The 26,518-nt window shown below is 38.5% G+C and overlaps 1 protein-coding gene across 1 annotated transcript in view; it reads right to left on the minus strand.

Annotated features, from left to right (window-relative positions):
- Nucleotides 1–5,290: 5,290 nt before the first annotated feature.
- Nucleotides 5,291–26,518, minus strand: part of SELENOI (selenoprotein I) — a 49,267-nt gene continuing 28,039 nt past the window's right edge. Inside the window, 4 exon segments of the mRNA NM_001135563.3 lie at nt 5,291–12,221; nt 14,689–14,871; nt 16,405–16,585; nt 18,221–18,269. Of these exon segments, the coding sequence (NP_001129035.1) occupies nt 12,123–12,221; nt 14,689–14,871; nt 16,405–16,585; nt 18,221–18,269 (512 nt within the window). The 3' untranslated portion in view covers nt 5,291–12,122.

Raw genomic sequence — 26,518 nt, forward strand, 5'->3', positions numbered from 1 at the left:
GCCATTTTCTCAGCTGTTAAATGGTGCAACCCACAGACAATTGTGGGGCCAAGAAGATCCACCCTTTGTGAGTAAGAACTGCCCAGAGGCAAATGGAGTGGGTTTTTAAAATCAGTTCTTCCAAGTTTGCAAGCAGTAGTAAGGTTTAGGAATGCCAAAACCATCCAACAGCTATAGAGTCTAACAGCAGCTGCCTGGATCCTTGCCTCACACCTGCCTAGGTGGTGGTGGTAGGAGGAGTGGGGGTAGTTGTTTCTAGGCTTCAGGGTCTTCTGCCAGATCTCTGTCTCCTTTGGTTGAAACCTAAAGCATTAAACTCTCCTAGGAGCCATGGTACAGCTCTGACCAAAAACTCACCCTGGTTCTGGTTCTTGTTTCCACTATCCATAAGGACAGAAACAAGTATGTGTGCATACGCATGTCTATGCCTGGGAGTAGGATACCATGAGAAAGTCAGTGGGAATCAGCTGTTGCACAAGAGATAAGTGAGAGCAAAGGTACCATACAAACCCATGAAAAGAGATCAGTGAGATACTTTGGCCCTACACTGTCCCGATACCACTTCCAACATCTTTTTAAATAAGAAATCTGACTCCATTTTTTGCTGCTGATATTTGGCCGCTGACAGCTTTTAAGCAGCACTCCCTCTTCTCCACATCTGGGCAAGCTGTTAAAAAAGCCTAGGTGTGGCCGGGCGCGGTGGTTCACGCCTGTAATCCCAGCACTTTGGGAGGCCGAGATGGGAGAATCACGAGGTCAGGAGATCGAGACCATCCTGGCTAACACGGTGAAACCCCCGTCTCTACTAAAAATACAAAAAATTAGCCAGGTGTGGTGGCGGGCACCTGTAGTCCCAGCTACAGGGGAGGCTGAGGCAGGAGAATGGCGTGAACCCGGGAGGCGGAGCTTGCAGTGAGCCAAGATTGTGCCACTGCACTCCAGCCTGGGCGACAGAGCAAGACTCTGTCTCAAAAAAAAAAAAAAAAAAAAAAAAAAAAGCCTAGGTGCTCTTTTTGGTGCTGGCAGATTTCAACTGTGTGCACTGGATACCCTCCTCCCAGCCTCAACCCTTAACCGCAATAAAAGCCCCAAGCTTGTCTCCTTTCCTGGCTCTCTCTAGCCATTTTCTGACCAGCTAGGTGGCCCTCTTTGCTCCCACAGGGAGCCTCAATTATGTAATAAACCTTTTCCGTTGGTGTGGGAAACACTTTCACTCACCGCTGGAAAGGGACCTCCTAGGAGGACAGTTTGCCAAAATCTATTAACTGTTTAAATTGAAATATTAAGGGGAAAGGGAGGAATAGGGAGAGATTTGTTAAAGGATACAGAATGACAGGTTCTAGTGTTCTGTACCACTGGAGGGTGACTGTAGTCAATAATATATAGTTTCAAATAGCAATGAGGATATCGAGCAATCCCAACACAAAGAAATGACAAATGTTTGAGATGATAGATATGCTAATTACCAGACCTGATCACTATACATTACATGCATTGAAACATTACTATGTACCCCATAAACATATATAACCATTATTTGCCTTTTTTTTTTTTTTGAGACAGTGTCTTGCTCAATTGCCCAGGCTGGAGTGCAGTGGAGTGCAGTGGAGTGCGGTCTTGGCTCACCGCAACCTCTGCCTCCTGGGTTCAAGCAATCCTCCTTCCTCAGCTTCCCGAGTAGCTGGGACTACAGGGATGTGCCACCACGCTCGGCTAATGTTTATTGTATTTTTAGTAGAGACAAGGTTTTGCCATGTTGGCCAGGGTGATCTCAGACTCCTGACCTCAGGCGATCTGCCCGCCTGGGCCTCCCAAAGTGTCAGGATTACAGACATGAACCACTCCGCCCGGCCTGCCAAATGTTTTAAAATACTAAACATTTTTTAAACTGAACAAAGTACAGACAGAGGAAGAAATATTTTCATGGGGCATACAACTACGGTTTTAGAGGTCAAAGGAATGAAACAAACAAACAAAGAAACAAAGAAAAACCACTAAACAAGAAAGTCAGAAAGTATGAATGAATTATGATTAAATATGAATGGGAAAATGAATGCTCAATTTTCAATTCCTTTGTAAATAGTTCATAAGTGAGTTAAATTTAGAAAATTGTTAAAAACTGAAAAAACTAGATAAAAACATATTTATTTGTATATGCACAAAAATAAATTAGCATATCCGTTCACTAGGCAATTCTAGTTAAAAGAATCATCGCAAGGAGATCATGGATCTAGTTATAGCTCATTGGGGTCACAACTACATCAGTTTTATTCAGCATTGTATACATAGCACCTAGCACAATATTTGATATGTAGTATGTGCTCAACAAATATTTTTTTGAAACATATACAGATGTATCTGTATGTTCATTCCAATTACTTGTAATATTAAAAAACTAGATATGACAAAATCCATCAATAGAGGAATCGATAAAGGAATCATGGGATTCTCTAACACGAGAATAAAGGTGACCTAGAAAGACATCCAAGATACATTATATGAGAAAGGGAAGAGGCAGCACAACATAGAGCCTGAGCCGAGTTTGATTTGAAACGTAGACAGTATGTACACAAGAAAAACAGGGGGAACACCACAAAGTAGTCGATATCCCTCAGGGGTGGCCTTATGGGTGATTTTCAGATTCTCTGAAGATTAAAAAAAAATGTTTACAATAAAGATAAATCACTTTTGACTCAATAAAACATAAAGCTTATTTATTCATGTTTTTGTAAGAGAAATAACAGGAGACCCCCAAGAGAGTGAGGCAGGCAAGTAGGGCTGTTACAGATGAGAGGGACTTCGGGAAGGGAGCCAGGTGATGTCCATTCACCTTGATGACTGACCAGCATTTAGACTGTGCTCCTCAACTGGTAGGCAATGCTGGTTCATACTAATAAGCTCATACAGGCCGGGCACAGTGGCTCATGTCTGTAATCCCAGCACTTTGGGAGGCCGAGGCAGGCAGATCACGAGGTCAGGAGATCGAGACCAGCCTGACCAACATGGTGAAACTCCGTCTCTACTAAAAATACAAAAATTAGCTGGGTGTGGTGGTGCGTGCCTGTAATTCTAGCTACTCAGGAGGCTGAGGCTGGAGAATCACTTGAACCCGGGAGGCGGAGGTTGCAGTGAGCAGAGATTGCGCTCTAGCCTGGGTGACAGAGCAAGATTCCATCTCAAAAAAAAAAAAGAAAACTCATACAAAAGACTGGCTGGCTCATACTAACAAGCTCACAAAAGAAAAACATAGAATTTATTTTAGCAAGTACAACCATCACACAGGCAGTGTGCATTTTCGTGCCCTGTGACCAGCACATCTCTGTGGGCTGATCTACGAAGGGGATCAAACTCTGACTGAGAAGTCCCTTGATCTGTAGGACTGACTGCCATGGTTCAGAGGCTCACAATGGGGATAATTTGCCACAAGAACAGTTGAGTCCCTCATCCCTGGGAAGGTTTTTGAGAAATCTGGCTATATGGGCTTCCCTTGCTAAGGAAGGTACCTGGGCATTCACCTTCAGCTTTTATAGTCTTTTTTCAGAAAAAGAAGGATGAACTGATTTGATTTTATATCTTACTAAGTCTAGTCACACTTAATTCTACATCCAATAAGTTTACACTAACTCACCTTAATTGGAATGTGGGGATGCTGACAAATTCATCAAACATTTAGACCACTTCTTAGGTTATTTCTATCTTTCCATTTGTGTGAATTTTACTAATTAGATTCTGAGAAGGCAATCTTACTCATTTTTAATTTGGGGAACTGCCTTACCATCATCTTCATATACTGCCTCAAAAGGTATGAAGCAGGAAAGAGAGGGGAGGAGGCATGGAAGTCATGAGCTGTGTCACATGGTTTAGAAAAAAGTTCAAAGAAAAAAGAGAACTAGATATTAGTAGAAACCAAGCACCTACCTTAGTCCACTGACTATGCTAAACACCCTACATGCATTATTCTCATTCAATCCTTCACATAGTGTAATTGTGGTAATATTAATCCCATTTTATAGATGAGGAAACTAAGGCTTAGAAAAAAGTAAAAAGCTCTTTAAAGTTTGCAGAGTTGAACGTGACTAAGAAACAGCCATTTTATGAAAACTTTGGGAGGTTTTAAGAAAACTCAGAATGAAAAGAAGAAAAATTGAAGGAACAGTTGTAAAGTTTTCTTTCAGGAAATTTGTGAACAGAGGAAAAAAGATGAGAGTGGGAAGAGGAGCAAGACCCTTTGGGGGCATAGGGTTTTTTTTAAGTTTTGGTAGCCCCAAGAGTGCTTACATAGTATCTACCTGGTACGCGTCATCAGGAACTTGGGAGGTGTTTGAGGTTTACAGATAAAAGGGAGGGAATAACTGCTACCACAATCAAGAGCACGGGAGGGAAAGGGATTAAGAGAGAACAGCCTGGGTTAAAACATGGGGCATTTTCTTCCTGTCTTCAAGCCTGTTACTGAAATTTTTTTTTTTTTTTGAGACAGTCTTGCTTTGTTGCCCAGGCTGAAGTGCAGTGGCGCAATCTCAGCTCACTACAACCTCTGTCTCCCAGGTTCAAGCGATTCTCCTGTCTCAGCCTCCCGAGTAGCTGGGACTACAGGTGCGGGCCACCATGCCCGGCTAATTTTTTGTTATTTTTAGTAGAGACGGGGTTTCACTGTTAGCCAGGATGGTCTTGATCTCCTGACCTCAGGATCTACCTGTCTCGGCCTCCCAGAGCGCTGGGATTACAGGCGTGAGCCACTGCACCTGGCCTGAAATTTTTTTAAGTCCCTACTGCCAGAGCTGAGAGATCGATGTAAAAATGGGAAATATTCTCCTCAGAAGCAATGTCATGTAATGGGAGTTATAGTTTCTGTACTGTAATTTAGTTGTACTAAGTGTGGTCTAACAGGTTTTTATGGGATTTGTCTGGAAAATTAATACCATATGTTAACACTCTTTCTATGGGAAAATGCTTCTGAGGAAGAAGCCACCTTACAAACTAACTGAGGTGTGACCCCATCATGATCAGACTATAGAGACTGCTGCCACCCAGTTCTGGGCAAGTCAGGAACAGTGTACTATGACAAGCTGCTACTGCCATCTGCCTCACATTCTGCCTTTTGAAGCAAGTCACAGGATCACAAAATGCCCAGGAGCAAGTGGCTGATCTTTCTAAAAACAGAACAAAACCTTTTCAGTGTTTTGCTTTAAAATAACCAATGATTCTCTGAGACAGGTGGCTGAATATTAGTTTTCTCCCATAGCTCCCTCCCCTTTTGCACCTACCAAGGAAAACAAAGAAGACAATCTGAAAACAATTACAAGGATTTAAAAATTATTTACTTTTACTTTTATTACAATAAATAATTATCAATAATAGTAATAGAATTAAACAATTTTCAATGAAAACCTACTGCATTACTTTGGGGTTTCACAGCAGCAGAAATAAACATAAATCCAGTGGAAAGGGCAAGGCTTCCAGAATCCAGTGACAAGAAACAGTCTGGTCTTGATTATTTGGGCTAGCAATGGGAAACACTAATACAGATAATGCAAAAACAATGAAATGCATCGGCATACTCTATTTATACATCACATTATCTGACACTTCAAAATATTCCAGCTAAATAATTTAAGCAAGCCATGAAGCTCTGTTTCTGCAAGTGTTAGAGTTCTGCCCCAGCAAGCCTGTGGCACAACTGCTCCCAGAGCCACCCTCTGGCCAGGAATGGGCCCCATCATGCAGACCTGGAAGCCTCCACCCTGGTGGAAGCAGTCATCTTTCTCAAAGCTCTTTCTGGCTCCCAAAACCCATGGTTAAAGGAAAATGGGGAAGTGACATATTTAAAGGGCCTTTCTCGAGGACTGAGATGAACTGGCAGACAGACTGCGGCTCCAGATCAGAAAGAGGCTTCAGAGTAAGGGCCACATGCAGATTAAGTCCACATTAAGAAACAATCTAATAAAGGCTGACCATTTTGCTGATAATCAAGTGGACTGCAGGTATATATGAATATATCATACATACCTATGTAGAGAATATATGCGTACATATTAAATAGGCATATACACACATCACACCTAACCAGATAAAATAAATGGTACATACATTGCTACTATGAACACAGCAAGTCCCAGACGAATGACTAATATGTTCAATTAAACTACTTGAATTAAACTACTCTCCCTCTCCCCAAAAGATTCTGCTTGCAGCAAACATACTCCAGTTGCTCAAGCGGTGTTGTTTCTAGGTTCCTGAGAAGGAATGGAATCGTCCTCTTGTTTCAGAACACTACAGAAAGCCAACTGCAACAGGACCAAGCTAAACAACTCATATATTTGATTTGGCCATGATTCCTGCCACCTATTCTTAGTGACAGGGCATGGAACCTTACTGAGAAAGACACCAATTTCTTTTTCTACAACTAGCTACAAATGTACCGTATTACGTTAGATGGAGGGGGACGGGGGGAAGGTGAGCAGCAGGGAGTTTACATGTTGGCAGTTATTCATTGCCTTTCCCTTTACCCAGAGAAAATGCTATTTAAAAAAAAAAAAAAAATCCCAGAAATTTAGAGTTCAATAATGAATTTTGCTTTCTTGGCACATTTTTGAAATGATTCTATCATTACATGTGGATAGGTCTTTATCTCCTGAATGCTCCTCTAGGGAGGCAAGTTATCTAAACAACAAAATAACCTACAAAAAAAGTTAATATTGTGAGCAGTCTCAACTTGTAGTTATTAAACTCAAAGTCTAATGCTGAAAGACAACAGTAATTTAAACAGATTTATTTATTTTTATTATTATTTTTTGAGTTGGAGTCTTGCTCTGTCACTCTGGCTGGAGTAGAGTGGCACGATCTCCGCTCACTGCAATCTCCATCTCCCAGGTTCAAGCGATTCTCCTGCCTCAGCCTCCCCAGTAACTGGGATTACAGGCACATGCCACCATGCCCAGCTAATTTTTTTGTATTTTTAGTGGTAACAGGGTTTCGCCATGTTGCCCAGGTTGGTCTCGAACTCCTCAGCTCAAGCAATCCACCTGCCTTAGCTTCCCAAAGTGCTGGGATTACAGGTGTGAGCCACCGCACCTGCCCCAGATTTATAATGCTATTCACAGATCTTGCAGAATTATAACAGGCTCCTTCTACAACTTGGTTAGTGACATCAAGTACTAACTAAATATGTTCCAGGTCAAGAACTTACTTTTGAGATATTCAAAAAGTGCTTGTCAAGAATATCAGAATCTAGAATTCATGGCAAATTGTATATATTTTAATAAAAACCTTAAAATAAATTCTAATTTTAATTGCTACTCATAGAAACTGCTCAAGAGAAGGTATTAGCCAAAGAGACATGAAATATCCACAGCATTTAGCTACTCCCTACATCTTCAGTACTGTCTCTAACTTCAATTGTAGTATGTGCTGCTGAAGAGAGCAGTCTGCTTCCAATTTCAACACAGTATTAAGGTACTCTATAGTCATCATCCAATATACATGCTTTAAAAACAGCACTACTCTGATTTAGCCTGGCTTTCTAAGAATGATCCTCTGGAGAGAAAGACCATATGAATGATCCGTGGAAGACCAGAACAATCCTGCTGCGGTCCAAATGGATTTTCCTAGAGACAAGCCTTTGTTAAAATATTCTAAAATCAGTGTATGTGGCACCTTCCAATTCTGGGAACCTGGCCTCTCTAAGCATATGCAATACAACCCCCTCGCTTAAGCTACCTGTGAGAGAGCTACAAATGGCAAAACTTCTTTTGCTACTCTAAATATTAATGCATTAAAAGATCTGTCTAGATAGGGAGCAGATCCCTGCTTTAAAAAAAATAGATTATTATCTCTTGCATATTTGTTTACTAAAGAGCAAAGCATATTACTAGCATGCAGGCTTAAAAAGTTACATTTATTCTGCACTGTAGAAACACTGGAAATGAACAGCCAACAAATCCAATTCCCACAGCTCCATGCAAGGAAGAAGCATATCACCACTTTCTCTGGAAAAGTTAGACAACCATGATTAACCACACACCCTACAATAACTGCCTGCCAATGTCAGTCATTTGTAGCACTGTCAAACATAAAAACTAAAATATGCAAATCACATGGGTTACATAATCAATAAAGGAAAATCAGAAATTTACTTAAGCTTCCTAAAATGCCCAGAGCATCATACGTTCAAGTTTCAGAGATTTAACACCATTTTACTTTTAAAACTGTCACTTTAAATGTACATGTCAAAGTGCTTCAAATGTAGCATACTAGTTAAAATTCTTCCTGGAAGGTTCTAGTGCTGGCAGCTAACTTACTCAAGTTATTCACCCACAGGGTGTTCAAGAAAGGGTATGCTGCCTTACAAAGACACCTCATGGGACACAGAAAATTCTGGTCTGACTTCACAAATTTTTATAGGGTACTTAAATCCAGAGCTGAGGTCAAGATAAGGCCACTCTGAACACAGGCATCAACACAACCAAAGATTTCTGTATCTGTTTTTGGCTCTTTGGGGACCCAAAGTCAAAAGTTCCAGCCCATCAAGCTTACTTTGCTCCCTCTGGCACGTTCCCAGTCCTTGACTAGTCAAGAGATCTAAGGCAATCAAGGAGGTCTGAATGTGGCAACATCTAGGGGCAACAAGGCAAGACCTGAGTGGGCAGCCTCTCTCCTAGGTGGTGGGTAGTTAAGAGGAAACCCAGGTGAAGAACAAAGAGGAAGAATTACAAATAGGCTTCTATATAAAATATAAAGGGGAAAAGTGCCTCTGACTCAAACACCTTCAGATTATCTTTTTATTCTTCATAGGTCATAGAGTCAAAGTCTGTTATGGAAGCAAGGTACATTCCAAATGCATTTTGACTGACTACAAAAATAAACCAGTTCTTTGAAAACCACACTTAGGAAACTTTCAAATTCATAGGATATTTCAAATTCACAGGATGTTAAAGTCCCTTCTTCCCTTTAAAGTGGAAACTACGCCTGCTTTTTCCTTTGTATATTCTCCCAAAGCTCAGGCTCCAGGTCATAATCAATAATCTTTTGGTACCTATTCAGAATTGGGGTAACTCTAGACATACACTCCCCTCCTCTCAGTGCCTCTATATTAGAATAAATAACATGATGGTATTAGTACTATAACATCCTAACCACAATCAGCATTTAGCTTTGTTTTCAAAATTAGAATTAAAAGTATTTCAATAATGACATTAAAATGACAAGGAGGAATATTTAGCTTTTTATTTGGAAGTTATTCACTCTATTACCCTTAAGACTAAAACCCATAAACTCTATCAATTACCTATTTGTGGAAGAATGACACTGTAAACTGTAGCAATGTCAAACTGTGTACTGCACGAAAAGCATGGATAATATTAAAGGATCACAAAAGGCAGCATTAGCATTCTCTATCCAGGTATTATTAAATCTTTTTATCCCATGCCCCCCTCAAATATAGGAGAATTATTATCTGATAAGCCTGAAAGGACTTTTTTAAATACTATAACCTAAAAAGACACTTCTTACCGGCATATGCAACTTTGGTCAGCAGAAACACAATACGACCCTCTGGCCTAGCTAAGGCACTCTATTCTGAAAGTACAGAAAACATGCATGGATGCTCCTTATTATGGCATTGCTCCCCAAAAGGCAGCTCACACTGTATGCTGGGGAGAAAGAATGGGACATGAAGTCACCCACAATATCATGCATAAGCTTGAGAGACCTTTCATACTTTGGAAATGTTGTAGTAATTGGCATGACATAAATGCACACCGCTATCTGTAATGAAGTCCTGCTTCAGCTGCTATATCTCTAGACAACAAATGGGGGCTCTCAAGATGCACTTTCAAGAATGGCAGACTAAAACAAGAAAAAGAGTCTGCAGTACACTAAAGATTCACAAGTATCCTGAAACAGTGAATTGCTCAATTTCACTTTCCCCTTGTTGACAGCCACTTTTCTTTCATCGAACAATGTCAATAAAACTGACTATAGCATCATTCTTTACCACCATAGGGAAACAAGTCATACAGTATGGCACAAAACAATTTTCAAATAAATTTGATACAACCAAAAGAGGGCAGAAACACACTTTTGAAGTAAAAGGGCCCCCAAACTATAGAACGTGACCTTAATGCCAGAAGTAAAGGGTATTTTTACTATACTGTACAAGGTCAAGAAATCCTGTGGTCCAAATCTGTCATTTTATAAACATTTATCAGTTCTTTTCTTATATAATACAGATTAATCTCATGCTTGTGTATAAGGTCAACAAAATGGTAAAATAATTAGCTTAGAAATCTTAAAACAAAGCTTTTTCCCTACCCCCAATTAACACTTTATTCAGTTCAATTTTACAGATCACAAAGAACAAGGTATACAAAAAATAGTTACCGTCACTTAATTGGTTAATTCTCTGACTTCCATGATGGCAATTAACAAACATGGGATCATTATCTGCATTTTTCTGCATCCATTTCTCATCTATTTCCAACGTTCATCTGTGTCTCAGAGAAAGTCACCAAATATACCTCAACCTTTACAATTTTTAAAAATGAGTATAGAACCATGAGCTAGTGCCGTGACTCATTTCTAATAACTTGAATGACAATGATTGGAATTTATAAATTTTAAAAATGAAACATCAATTGCAGTTATTTTTTACAAAGCAGCAGACTAAAATTCAACAAAGAAATACACTATAATTAAATTTAACAATGGTCACATTCATAAATAGTTACGAATTTAATTACATATCAACACAGTGGTGCCTATGTTATCCAAGTGCAGCCTGTCCAAAAAAAGGAGGTTTAAGATACACTCTTCATTCAAGCACAAACTTCATTCAGTGAAAAATAAAAGAAAATCAGCAAGTAAATTTCACCACCACCAAATTAAATGAAGACAAAGTAAAAAAGAAACAGAATATCCACATCATGAAAAAATATGGTCTACACAACAACTACACTAAAATTAAAGGGATTTTTATGTTTGTCAGTAAACCTCAGAAATTACTCCAAGTCATAGTAACACTAAAGGGGGCATGTACTCAGTAAGGCATATATATCAAAAGTTTTCAAGTGGGGAAATGGACAAGCTGGGGAAGTCAGAATTTCTCTCTGTTTTATCTCGTATGAAATAAAAAACACAGCACCCCACCCTGAAAAAAGAGAGAAGGGAAGGACAGACAGACAGACAAAGTGAATCAAAAAATTAATTTTGGTCATAGAGAGGTTCATGAAATTCCTAACTCCAATTTATATTTATCTTACAAGGTACTTTTATCTGCATTCCTCACAAGTCATTATCATAAGACTGGGACTGTCACATGCATTCCTACAATCAGAGCTCACAGGCACCAAATCTCAGGAACCTGCAGCTGAAGGGGGGAAAATGCCACATCTAAACAATGAACCATCCCAATGGGTGAGCTATAATTACAACCCATTCTCAAATTTTCAACTGATTATTTCTCTTTAGGAGAAAATTAAACCATTTATCAAGATCTGTTCCATAATAAAGAGAGCTAGAATACTAGAGAATCTAAATATATATTAGCTAAATGTGTTAGTTCTCTTACCATTTGAGGACAAAAGCCATTTTCAGGGGAAAGGGAAACCAGTATTTGGCAACTGTCTATTGTTTGGTAATCACTGGCATCTCTTGCTGAAGGTGACTTATTTTTATCCTTTCCCTATACTAGATTTGGACTATTGCTACTCCCACTATTACAAAGTACCAAATATGAAAACACACTGTGGTTTTCTGAGTGTTATCAGTGTTCTGAAACCAATTTTGGTATTAAAAAAAAAACAAAAAACAAAAAAAAACAAGCATCTTTAACCCTGCATGAATCACAACATTGTAAACTCATGAAGTCAGAACCACTAGGAACATTTCGCTGGTCTAATGTACATTCTGCTCAACCAAAATGTCACATAGTTTTATAAAAAATAAAATAGGCTGAGAGTTAGTAGGTCCAAAATTTCACAAGTTCAGATTACATGTATCATTCCTGCTATCCAAGTATCATACTGAGATCCCACGTCTGTCAAGCAGATCAGTCTAGTTCAATGGTGATGGAGGAAATATTTACAAGCATTTATTTACAGTACTTCTTTCTGCCCAAAGAAAGATTATTACAGGCCAATATTCTTTTCTTCCATTCCTAGTCAATCTGAGTTTGGTTTCCTCAATGAGAAGGGGTAAATCTGAAAATGGCTGCTCAGCTGCTTTACCTGTGAAAAATCAGAACATGAGACAGTGACAAATACGTACCTTATTATGTTTTTAAAAGCACACAGAATTTACCCTAGAGATAACAATTTATTGACATGGCAAAAATCATGAGAAATACTGAAAAGGTTTTTCTGGAGTAGGACAGCTATAGAGCTAGACAGCTAAATGGGAGTACTAGAACTACCCTGGGAAAGTTTGGACTTGGAACTAAAATCCAGACTTCAGAACCCTCCAGAGCACTCAAATTCACATCCAAATCTGAAAAACTATAGGATTAGTTGACCTGTAGTATCTAGATCAAGTAATAACATTTATAGTTAGACTAAATATTCAGCTTGCTAAACATTTCTAAGTAATCACTCCTAATCCCAATGAAATAGTAGAAAACTAGATCTATGAATTTGGAGAGGCTTTATTAGTTAGGGTATCTCTACTGGGAAGGCAAGAGCTTAAACGCCAGCAAGTGCATGTCATTTACTTGATACCTATTATTTACATTTCAGTAGTTAAAGTGAATGTTTTGTGTGGCCTAGCAAGTTTTAACTTCTGGCCAGAAGTTGTAGACATGGTAAAAGAACACAAAGACAGACAAAAAAGATGATCCTAAGTTGTTTTCCAGTTAGCCTCTTATTTATTTTCCAGGTTTTTAACAATGAAAATGTAGTACCTTTGTAATTTAAAGAAAAGTGTATTTTGGTTTGGTTTGGTATGTTTGTAGCTTTCTAAAGATATGCTTCTATAAGGCTATAGTAAATGAAAATTTAAAAAGACACTGGCAAATGGATATTCTATGCCATGCATATACTGATGAAATATCAGGAAAAAGGCCCAAGAGTGTTGCTATAAGGCATATAAGGTTACATCTGTAAAAATAAAAACAAAAATAATTATGTCTTATATCACAATTCATCGCAGCTTTTTTCTCCTTAACAATTGTATCTAGTTTGTTCTAACAAATGAGGGCAACTTTGTAGAGAAACACTAAGGGAAGAAAGCCCAAGTTTAGCAACATATGCAAGGTATAAAGTTGTTATCAAGCGTGATAGCTGCCTCTCCCACTTAAAAACTGTGTATGAAAATACAGAAGATATTTTGTTTCTCAAATGGATTTACAGCAGGGTTCCTTTCAAAACAAGCACACCAAATAGAAGTGTCTGAAGAGTCATAAAAGTGTGAATACCCTGTCACAACCCCATTCCTATGAAATTATCCTCGGAAAATAAAGTAAATGAAACAAAAATATTCCAGATTGTTTACGCCAACATTTTTTTTCTTTCTTTTTTTATTTTATTTATTTATATATTTATTTATTTATTGAGACAGGGTCTCACTTTGTCACCCAAGCTGGAGCACAGTGGCACCATCTCAGCTCACTGCAGCCCCGACCTCCTGGGCTCCAGTGATCCTCCCACCTCAGCCCTCCAAGTAGCTGGGACTACAGGCCTGTGCCACCACACCCAGCTAGTTTTTTTGTATTTTTTGTAGAGACAGGGTTTTGCAATGTTACCCAGGGTGGTCTCGAACTCCTGAGCTCAAGCGATCCACCCGCCTCAGCCTCCCAAAGTGCTAGGATTACAGGCATGAGCCACCACACCCAGCCTAGGGCAATATTTATAATGGTGAAAATCTGGAAACAACCTAAATGACTAACTGTGCTGTGCAGGGTCATTATTAAGTAATCTCCTTGGTGGAATACTGCACAGCCTATGTTAAAATATGTAAAATAATTAGAAAAGAATGTTAAGTGAAAGAAAAACCAAATGGTTCTGTTTGATTTCATTTTATCTGTATTCGTCCATTCTCCTAAAATTAGTTTTAGAAGAAAATATCAAGCTTACAAAACATTTCTTAAAATCTCTTTTCTTCTATATTCCCCCTTATTTATTAATTTTGCTGATGAGGGCTCAAGAATAACACACATGAAGTAAAACCTCAAATAACGCAAAAGTCTTCCTTCAGTCTGAAATTCTAATCTCCCTCACCACAATTGCTGCAAACTGGGCAGCGGGAGGGAAAACGCACTACACAACCAATTATAGTTTCTTTCCAAATGTTGTTAATGAACAATAAAAATGCCCCTAAAGCTAAAGAAGCAAGTGAAGAAATCGATAATCAACAAATGTGATTATCTGATCCCATATAACTAAAGGCTCAAACAGTTTACAATTCTACTCACCAAGAAAATGGCTTATACATACCCACTTACAATAGGAACTAATTCCTCACAATAATTATCCAGCCTTAAAATCATTTGTAATTACAGTAATATACTCATTACAGAAACAATATCTGAAATTAAACATCTGGATATTATCCAAAATTTAGAAAATATCCCCAAACCCTTACAGCTACTATAATAAGCTACTTTCTTTTTAAAATTTTCCATTGCCTCCTTTCTACTTGGAGGCATTTATTGGTTCCATTTATAAGACCCAAATTGAACCAATTTTGCTGTAGATTACTCACCACTCGTACTCCATAATGGATGTGGGCCAGAGTAAAAGCCGTTGTTAATGTATACAGGAGAATGCTCTCAACGTAAGAGGCTACTCCTAGGTTTACCACTAAGACCACCAAGAAGAGAGGAACCAGCAACCAATTCAAAGTTGGACACCGGGTACTACTCATTTGGCAAACAATCAGCTGACACTGGACGTTAGTTTAAAAAAATAAGAGAGAAAAAAAGAAAAATTTCATTAGCAAAGCACTTCCAAAACTAGTCATTCCAACATTTGAAAAGCATTCAAGTACCTGAACCAACACACTTACATTATCTAAGTTCAGAAGTTCTCAATGCTTAGGGGCCCAACTGGACCCCTGGCCCTGCCCAAAAACCTATGCACCCTCACAGTGTGTGTCAGAAAAGGCTGGAAGATAACTAACTGAATAAGGATGCTATAGAAAGCATTCTTGGCCGGGCGCGGTGGCTCAAGCCTGTAATCCCAGCACTTTGGGAGGCCGAGACGGGCGGATCACGAGGTCAGGAGATCGGGACCATCCTGGCGAACACGGTGAAACCCCGTCTCTACTAAAAAATACAAAAAAACTAGCCGGGCGAGGTGGCGGGCGCCTGTAGTCCCAGCTACTCGGGAGGCTGAGGCAGGAGAATGGCGTGAACCCGGGAGGCGGAGCTTGCAGTGAGCTGAGATCGCGCCACTGCACTCCAGCCTGGGCTACAGAGCCAGACTCCATCTCAAAAAAAAAAAAAAAAAAAAAAAAGAAGGCATTCTTTCACTGGGCAACAGTTTGAATAAAAGAAATTTCTCTCAATTTTAAGACTCTATGATATGTAAAAAAAAAAAAAAAAAAAAAATTCCAAATTGCCTCTCACACCCCCACACAATTAAGTTTCTTTATAGCAATGAAGAAGTGCTACCTCCAGTTCAGTCCGGTTGCCATAATTAATATCTCAAAACCTCTTTGGCTCCTTTATTTTTGAAGAGCTTACTTAAATACAATTCTTTCAGAGATACTTTTTATACAATGCATTAGTGTTTTTAGATGTTTAAACCCTATAAAGTCAGCAGGACTTGGGATATTACACACGTTACAAACATGGAAACATAAGATGAGTAGCTAAGTTACAAAATAAAAACTTCTAAGGAACTGGCCTGAGCTAGAACACAGACCTTCTGGCTTTCAGGACTATCAGGGTCTTTTCTCAACTCCTGATCTCTGCTTCCTGTCTGCTGTCTTGCACAGTCCAGCATGGAAAGGAATTTATAAAAATATGTTATTACAAAGTTTTAAATTCCATGTTCCTAATCTTAAAATCAGCTGATTTTTAAAGTGTGTGTTTTCTCTTTCTCAAAAATCTCTTCCAAGCTTCCTAGAATAATCATTTAAGTCTACAGCCATTTCAGTCATACTGGTAATATATTTAGAGTCTAAAGGGAATCTATAAATTTTTTCCATGAATTCTTCAGCAGGCAACCAAAATAAAAAATTCAAGTGTGCCACAGTTCCAAAATACTACTGTAGTCTCCAATCCTATTGGTTTCAAAGGGCAAAACAAAATAATTTTCAGCATTTCAGTTTTTGGGGTTACTATTCTTTCAAATTTCTAAAATAAAAATCTTTAAATTAAAATCTGTTTATTCTAATATTAAAAATTTCTCAAATTATCAAATTCTGTCATACATTCCTAATATATATTATGATTTTTAAAAGAAAAAAACTTACTGTGCTGTTGGCAAAGGCTGTTCCAACCATAAAGTAGAATACTCTAGGATGTAGCTCTAAAATATCTGAAGGTGACCAAAGGATCCACGCTGTAGACAAAATGAACAGCAAGCATGGAGAAAATAAGGGAACCACAGCTTCATAGACTGAATTGTGTTTCAAGGTGTTATTTTTATAGCTTCTGGAAAAAAAAATCAAGTAATATTAAAAAATTAAGTAATATAAAGAACATTATTACATATAAATTATACAGTACTTGTACTGTAGTTTATAGTTTCCTTATTTATACACTTATTTTATACTCACAATAATCTTGTGGCATAGACAGAACCAACATCATTAATCCCATTTTACAGACAGGCTAAGTGAGGATAAGAGAATTTAAATTTACAAAACTTGCTACCAAGTGGCAGGGCCAGGGTTAGAACGGAAATCTTCTGACCTCTAATCCCATTTCTTTCTCTTTAAACCAAACTATCAACTGCTGTGCTAAGAATATAAAGATGAATAAAATTTGGACTTTGTTCTATGAGATATTCTAATGGGGGAAATAAGATGAACATAAAATATTAGAAGAGTACCTCAAAGTGCAGCTTTGACACAAAGTGATAGAGAACTTAGAGTGAGACAGAGCTCACAAGAAAGACTCTGAGGTGCGACTGGCATACCACATCTCAGTGTCTCTAAGCACACAGAGGTTATACAATACATGTCTGCTCAGCTGAAGAGAGCTCCAAATTCCAGTCCTGCTTCCGCCACTGATGACACGACCTCGGGCAATATGTTGCCCAATCAGAGGCTGGCTGTTATAAAATGAGGAGAAAATGTAGAGAAATAATCTCTACATCCTTCAGAGCTTTAAACTATATGGCTTCTATAAATGACTGCCAGCTCCAATAAATGAAGTTTAATAGAGCTTGGTTTAACGTAAATAAGATTCTGCTACGCAGATTTCGGAGCTAAAGGATGAAGTGGGAAGTATAAGAAAATGTTTCAACCAGAAGAAAAAGGAGCAAAGGAAACAGTGGGAGCAAAATTACTAAGGAAAGAAAGAGCAAAATATATTCAGGACACAATAGGCAAATTCAGTGTGGCTCAGCAAAAGTGGAGAAGCACACAGATCAGAGAAACGAAACTCCACCTGAGCAACTCCCTTCTCCCCACAACCCAGACGGGAAGTTCTACAGAAGGGCTATTTAAGAAAAGTCAGCACAGGTCCAGTTTGGTCCTAAACTACACACATTCAGAATTTTTATGATCTTGCTAAATTTTTTTTTTTTTTTTTTTTTTTTGAGACAGAGTCTTGCTCTGCCACCTGGCTGGAGCCTGCTCAAGCAGGCTGCCACCTGCTTGAACCTCCGCCTCCCAGGTTCAAGCAATTCTCCTGCCTCAGCCTCCTGAGTAGCTGGCATTACAGGCACGTGCCACCACACACGGCTAATTTTTATATTTTTAGTAGAGAAGGGTTTCACCATGTTGGTCAGGCTGGTCTCAAACCTGACCTCATGATCTGCCAGCCTCGGCCTCCCAAAGTGTTGGGATTACAGGTGTGAGCCACTGTGCCTGGCCTCATTAGAAGACTATTTGATTAGTCCAAAACCATAACAAAAGAACTAGTAGTTTTGTGCTGTGTTTGAAATGACTACATTAGCCACCACAGACACCCCAAACTATCCTACCCCATTCTAGACTTAAAATATAGGTTTTGTGACCTTTTCAAAATGTCCTGATTCTAAAAGGAAAATAGATCCCTAAGTTCAGCTAACAACTGCTACAACTTCATATTTCTTGCCCATTTAAAAAATAAAATACTTACCTGAAAAAGTTTAGTAAACTCATTGGAAGAGTCACACACAACGCACAACCTAAAGGGAATAAGTATTCAATTATTATGCTTATTCAAGAGCGATTATTACATTATCACTGAATCATGCAAAACAAATATTTTTAGACCCCAAACATTTCAGGTTCAAGTTTACTTCTGTAATAAAATTAAATACATTTATAAACAACATTTACAACAGGAAGACTGGCAGTACAATTTGGTGATTCAGAGGGCAGACTCAAAGAGCCAGCTGGGCCTCAATTTCAACTGTACAATGAACTGATTATGGGACTTCAGGCAAGTTGGTGTTTTACTGCCTCAGTTTCCTTATTTATAAAATAGAGAACAGTTGTAGCAACCCCACAGAGCTTCGAGAAGTGAATGAGTTATGACATGTTAAGATACCTGGAACAGTATGGGGTACCGAAACTGCACAGTAAGCATGAGCTACTCAAAGGGGGAATCCTGTTGCTTCACATTTATTTTTTACCTTCCTAGCTTTTTTTTTTTCTTTTTTTTTTTTTGGCAAACAGGGTCTGGGTATATTCCAGGCTGGTCACGAACTCCTGGGTCAAGCAATCCTCCTACGTCAGGCTTCTGAGCAGCTGAGACTACAAGCATGAGCCACTGCACCCAGTCTTCCTAGCATTTTCAATTTCTCCCCCTAGCTACTTCCATCCGCACACTGGTTCTCTTCCCACAAACTTTAAAACAAAGATGGCCTTCCCAAGAAACCCTCCCATTGATTCTACTGTCCTCACTATCTACTATCTTCTTCTGCTTTGTCTTATCATTTGCTAAACTTTTCAGTTGTCCTCAATTTCTTAGAACTTTTTTATTCACTGTGTTCCAACTTTGCAGAAATCATACTCTTGAAATTTACCAAGCTTTCCTAATGTTCAAATTCAGTGTCGTTTTTTCATTCCTGACTCCTAAGTGAAATGCCTTGGTTGACTATCCACTAAACTGAAATTCTTTCCTCCCTTTGTCTTTGTGATTCCATTCTCCCTATGTTTCCACTAGCCATCTCACCATTTCATTCTGTATCCTTTGTTGGCAATTCTACTTCCTGCATATTACTTCTGGGTGCCCCACTGTACTTATACTCTCTCTCTCTCTCTCTCTGAGAATCTTCTTTTAAAGCTCAACTACAAACTTACAAAAGATGATTGCAAAATCTAGTTACGGACTCTTGGGCAAACTCTAACAATCTGAACTTTAGATTCCAGTTGTACAATGGGGATGGGTTGAACTATTTTCTAGTGTCCCTTACATCTTTAAAATTCTTTGATCCTATGATCTATAGTGATATAGGTTCCTAATTATTTTCTCTCTCAAACTCCGAATCAATATATCTGGCAAGCTGCTGGGCACTTCATTTGGATGTTCCATTGTCATGCAACATATTAGCCCGTTTGTCTATTCCAGTTACCTGGTGACTCTACTTGGTTTGAGGGTCAATGCAGCTATGGCCTTAAAGATAAAAGGTAGAAAACATTCCTTCTAAACAATTCCTAAGACATTTGGCTTAAAACAAAGACTAGAACCCAACAGAAATCTTATCTCTAAAAAAGAAGTACTCTGCTACTTCCAAGCCCAAGTAGAATAAAGTTCCCCAAATTAGACGAACTTAGAGGGGAACAAAGTTCCCCAAATTAGATGAACTTAAAGGGAAAGGAAAGAGAAGACCACCTGAGGTCCTCAGTGTTCTCAGAAATTTTTAGCAGCTTACTCCATGTCAAGCTGGGAAGCACTGGAGGGGAGCCAAGGCTAAATGAATTAACGCAGAAGTACTCGTAGCTCTGAGGTGTTGGAAATAGGCTGAGACAAACTAGCAAAAGATTTGCCACCAAGAGTAATTTTAGTTTTAAAAATATTGAAATAACTATCTCAAGTATAGTGAGCACGTAGAAAGCCGGGGCTCTATATAGGCTGCCAAAGAGAAAGGCTGCATCTTTTGTTTCTTCTCTTTAGTACTTAATGTACTTTCTGTAACGAGTACTTAATTGTTAAATACTTGTCTATGAAGCTCTATGTTTCAAGTAGAGAACAGTGATAGAGACCATACATATGCAGACCTGCTTTTCATCTTGCCACAAGTGAAGGCCCAGACTTCATAACATAGGAAACTTAACAGCTAGAGAAAAATCAGAGTAGAATTTGTAAAAAAAAAAAAAAAAAAAAAAAAAAAAAAAAAAAAAAAAGACCAAGTTGAATGAGATACAATCCAAGGATAGCATGGCATAAAAAATATTTTCGTTCCTCACATTTCCAGTTTATTTATTAAGTAGATACTTCAATTAAAACCACCAAAACAAAAAGTACTTTAAGAAAAATTAAAAAGAGAAACAATAATGGGGAAAACTATAATCTACATTAAAGGATTAATATACCTAATACATGAAGAGTTTCTAAAAATAAAGGAAATGGCCAATAACCCTATAGAAAAAAAAACCTGCTTGAGAGATGTAAAATATACAGAAAAAGACATACAAACGGCTCTTAAACCTAGAAAAGCTCATTCATAGTAAGAGAAAGGCAAATTAAAACTGTACAGACATCATTTCTTACCTATCAGACTGGCAAAAATTCAAACATTTGACAATATACTATGTTGGTAAAACTATAAATTAACAAGCACTGTCATACACGGCTGGTGGGAAAGAAAATCACACAACCCATATGGAAGGGAATATGGGAACATTTAGCAAAACAGCACACACTTGTCCTCTATAGCAATTCTGCTTCTAGGGACCTCTTCCTCAACACCCTGGCAAAAATATGAAAAGACTGATATACAAGACTATTCACTGCAGCAATTGGTACAACAGCAAAAACTGGAACTAACCCAAATGTCTATTGATAGGGGGATGGTTGGACACACTATGGTACATCCACACAATGAAGTGCCAGGCAGCTGTAAGAGGACTGAGGAGGATTCTTATAGACCACTATGGAGTGATCGCTAGGATACACAATTAAGCAGGGGGGTGGGAAAAAAAGGCACAGTATATAGTATGGTACATATAGAATGGAATGCTACCGTGTATCTATGAAAGTGAGTGATAAAATGAAACACAAATATTTACTTATAATAAGAAAGAAACAATGAGGAAAGAAAGGATTGGGTAGCAATAGAAGCTAGACTTCTTTGAATATACCTCGTTCTGTAAATTTGACTTTGTTATCACAAATATTTTACATAATTATAAAGGAAAAATGAATTTTAAAAGAAAAAGTAATTTTTAAAGTAAAACAAAAAAAACCTAGATGTATAAATCCACAGCTGGTGGCATAACCACAGAGTGGTGATTTTAAAATATAGTAAACTGACTGGACACACCTAGTGGGACAAGTCATAAGGACAAATAAAACTGCAAAATAAACAAAATCTTAATTTTCAGTTTTCGTCTGTTTGCTGATTTAGGTACTGTTTTATGAGACTGTTGTGAGTATTTCATGGAATAAAGCAAGTGAGTATTCTGTGTCACTGAAAACCAAGGATTTTGTCATAGGTTTAAAGGAGATAAAAATGTAAGATCAATGAGGTTAAGAAAAATTCTGTACTATAAAATTTGCTTTCAAATTATCAGTATGTATTTATGAGGTATTTTATCATAAAACTAAAAACTTGATTTCCTTACCTATCCATTGAATGAATGAATTCCTAAGCCATGATAATCAATGTCTGTTAATATTATTAGGTGAAGTTTAACCCTTAATAGTTTAAGGTAGCAGGTTAAAATATATACATATATATAAGTATGGTAAAGTGATGATGTAAACTTTGTAGCAGATGGAACATACAAAATCTAAACCCGTTACTTGCCTCCTAATGTGATGCAATAGAAAGACCTCCTAATGTGATGCAAAAGAATGCAATACTTAATAAGTATTGTTCCCCAGCACGCCCCCGACCCCCAAAATTAAACCTGTAACAAACTAAGCTCACAGATCTAACTATCATTTACAGGAAAAGTGAGGAGTAGAGGAACATGTTAAACAATGCCATGAGACCGCAACCAAGAAAATGTAGAATCTAAGAATTCTGTTGGCCAAATGACCCACTTTCTTCAACACATAAACTTCAAAGGAAAAATAGGGAAAAGCAACATAGATTAAAAGACATTTTTTAAAAACGTATTTATTTATTTAGAGACAGTTTCGCTCTTGTCACCCAGGCTGGCAATGGCGCGATCTTGACTCACTGCAACCTCTACCTCCCAGGTTCAAGCGATTCTCCTGCCTCAGCCTCCTGAGAGCTGGGATTACAGGCATACGCCACCACACCTGGCTAATTTTGTATTTTTAGTAGAGATGGGGTTTCACCACGTTGGCCAGGCTGGTCTCAAACTCCTGACCTCAGAAGATTAGCCTGCCTTGGCCTCCCAAAGTGCTGGGATTACAGGTGTGAGCCACTGCGTCCAGCCAGATTAAGAGAAATTTAAAAGGCATACCAACCAGAGGCAACTATATAGGTACTTGGCAGCTATAGAAACACATCAATTGTGGTTCTTTTACAGAAATCCTTATCATTTAGAGATACACAATGAAGTATTTATGGATGAAAAGAAATGATATCTGGGATTTGCTTTAAAATAATCTAAAGGAAGGAAGGTGTCTGTTAATGATGGCATAAAAAGGGAGGACAATTCTTCTCACAAATAATGATTAAAAACCAGACAAAGATATTTAAAACAACTACTTGAAGGTACTAGAAAATACTCAAGGGCAGAGAGAAATTCGAGAAACATTTACGGTTGAAACACTGGGGAACAACTCCGAGTTTGTGGCTTGCCTACCCCATCCCAACCCAGATGAGGAAAGCCACAGTCTTCCTCACCAGCTTGTGGAAGCAGATACCATAATTCAGAGCAGCAGAGGAACTCGAAAGCAGGGTGGGGGGTATTGTAGAAGAGAGAGATGCAGAAGGGTTGAGATTCTAAATCTGAGAATATACTCTGCCCAAACTCCTGGGTATGGATGCTAAACTAAGCAAGCAAATAGAAGACCCCACAGAACATAGTGAAAGAGAAGGCAGAAAGTAGAGGACATGCTGTCCTTGAAAGACAGAGGTGTTCTTGGTGAGATGTGAGTCTGTTGTCTCTCACTAAGTGTGTTTCCAACCCACACTCAGACTGGGCTGAAGAAGGCAAAACTCTTACTGGCTTGAGGGTTGGGGGTAGAACACAATTGCTGGAAGAGCAGCTGAAGATTCAGGATGGGGAAACTCCAGAAGCAAGAAAATCACAGAGAGGTGAGCGCCAAAATCTCAGTATTGACTTTGCCCAAATCTTTGGCTGACCACTAAACTACACAGACACAAAGGAGACCCCCAAGAGACCCGGCTAAAAAAGCAGCAGCTAAAAGCTAAAAATAACCAAACGGAGACAAGAGCTAATATACAATGTGATGGGACAAATTTTTTCATCTGAGTCCAAACAAGTTAAATGCCTATCAGAACAAAAAAACAAAAATCCTCAGAGCGGAACAGATTATAGTCTCCACAAATGTAATCTATAATATCCGGTTTTCAACAACAACAACAAAATTGCTAGATATGCAAAGAAATAGAAAAAAAAAAGGCAGTTAACAGAAAATGACTCTTAAGTGGGCCCAGATGTTGGACTCAGTAGACAGACTTTAAAGCAGCAATGTTAAATATGTTCAAAGAACTAAAGGAAAATATGATAGATAATAATGAACAGAAGAATCTTAACAGACAAATGGAAAGTTTAAAAACCAAATGGAAACTCTAGAGCTGAAAAGTACAGTAACTTTTTTTTTTTTGAGACAGGGTCTTACTCTGTTGCCCAGGCTGGAGTGCAGTGGCACAATTACAGCTCACCGCAGCCTCGACTTCCTGGGCTCAAGTGATCCTCCTGCCTCAGCCTCCCAAGTAATTGGGACTACAGGCATGTGCCACCATATTCAGCTAAATTTTTCTATTTTTTTGTAGAGATGGGATCCCACTATGTTACCCAGGCTGGTCTTGACTTCCTAGCCTCAAGCAATCTTCCCACCTCAGCCTCCCAAAGTGCTGGGATTACAGGTGTGAGCCACTGCACCCAGGGAAAAGTACAATAACTTAAATGAAAGATTTCCTAGATGGGCTCAACCACAATTTGGAGATGGCAGACGAAAAAAAAAAGCAATGAACTTAAAGATAGATGAATAGAAGTTATCCACTACAAAGAATAAAGAGATTAAAGAAAACTTAATAAAGCTGCAGAAAATTACTTTTAGGACAGTATCAAGCAAACCTGTGTAACACACATGTAAGTGGGGTCCCAGAAGAGAAGAGAGAGGGGAAGAAAAAATATCTCAAGAAGTAAAACTGTGACTGAAAACTTCCCACATTCAGTCAAAAATACTAATTCACAGGTCCAACAGAGTCAACAGCTCAACAAATACCAAGAAAGACAAACACAAAGAAAACCACACCTAAGTACACTATAGTCAAACTTCTGAAAGCCAAAGATAAAAACAGAACCTTTAAAGCAACAAGAGAAAACTAATACATTACAGAGTGACAATGATATATGAGCTGACTCAGAAACAATGGATGTCAAAAGACATTAAAATGATGTATTCAAAATGCCAAAAGAAAAAATTCAGGCAAAATCGATACATTTTCACATAAGTAAAAAGAGAGAATAAACTGCTACCAGACCTACACTATAAAAAAACCTAAAGGAAGTCCTTCAAACTTCTGGGAAAGAACACCAACCACATGGTAGGTCAAATATAAAGGCAAATGTGTCAGTAAGTAAAATAAACTGTATATTATAACACAACCCAGGGGGCTAAGCAGGGGGCTAGAGAATACTGGCACATTTCAAACAAGATTGGCACTGGTACTGAAAATAGTTGAGACTGGATAACAGTACATAGGGGTTTATTATATAAAAGTAGAAACATTATAAAGAAAATCATGTGCCTATTAGAGTACACACTTAACATTAAAAAATATATCTCATATACCAGAGGATTCTGTCTTATCTAAATTTAACATTTAAATGCAACATGCAGGAAACTTGCCCATAGGACAATCAAAAGGGTCACTACATAATTGGAGAAGAAAAATAGCCTTTTTGAGGTAAAGAAATAACAGTTTATACAGGCATCAAAAATGAACATTTGATAGATTTCAAGATAGCTCCTAAAATATGTAGTCCAGAGCTACAGAAAAAAAGCCCAAACCATTCCTTTTCTGAAAGCCAGTGCCTAATATGCTGTCTTCTTTTTTTTTTTTTTTTTTTTTTTTTTTGAGAGGGAGTCTTGCTCTGTCGCCCGGGCTGGAGTGCAGTGGCCGGATCTCAGCTCACTGCAAGCTCCACCTCCCAGGTTTATGCCATTCTCCTGCCTCAGCCTCTCGAGTAGCTGGGACTACAGGCGCCCGCCACCTCGCCTGGCTAGTTTTTTGTATTTTTAGTAGAGACGGGGTTTCACTGTGTTAGCCAGGATGGTCTCTATCTGCTGACCTCGTGATCCGCCCGTCTCGGCCTCCCAAAGTGCTGGGATTACAGGCTTGAGCCACCGTGCCCGGCCTAATATGCTGTCTTCTAAACAGTTTCTAAGCCTTACCTAATTCCCATTCCATTACCAAGGTTCACCAAATGGGAAAGGGTTATTTTTTTAATTTATTCTTTTTTTTTTTTTTTTTTTTTGAGACAGGGTCTCACTCTGTCACCCAGGCTACAGTGCAGTGGCACATGCAATCATAGCTCACTGTAACCTCCAACTCCTGGGCTCCAGTGATCCTCTGACCTCAGCCTCTCAAGTAGCTAGCATTACAGGTGCACATCACCACACCTGATTAACTTCAGTTTTTTCTACAGACAGGATTTCACTATGTTGCCCAAGCTGGTCTCAAACCCCTGGGCTCAAGAGATTCTCCCACTTCAGCCCCCCAAAGTGCTGGGATTATAGGCATGAGCCACTGTGCCTGGCCTATTTTTTAGATAAGAGAACAGAACACAGGACATAGCCCACACATATACCTTTTTACTTCTACAAAGGTTCTCAGTGCCACTCCTGGGGCCCCAAAATAACAATCTAGATTTCTCTTTACCTCTTTCCATACCACTAATACCCTCCTCCACTCAGTCAATCATCCTATAGATATCCCCTTTAGCTAAAATCAAAACAGAAAGATTACCACCATAAAAAATCTTTAGCAATCAGTGGGTTATGAAGGAGGATATCTGAGAGGAATAGAAGCTTAATTTTTTGAGTGGATACATTATAAAATAATCTCTACATTTCATCTGTCCTGTATTTCATACA

Source organism: Macaca mulatta, chromosome 13 (genome assembly GCF_049350105.2).
Source record: "Macaca mulatta isolate MMU2019108-1 chromosome 13, T2T-MMU8v2.0, whole genome shotgun sequence".
NCBI lineage: Eukaryota > Metazoa > Chordata > Mammalia > Primates > Cercopithecidae > Macaca > Macaca mulatta.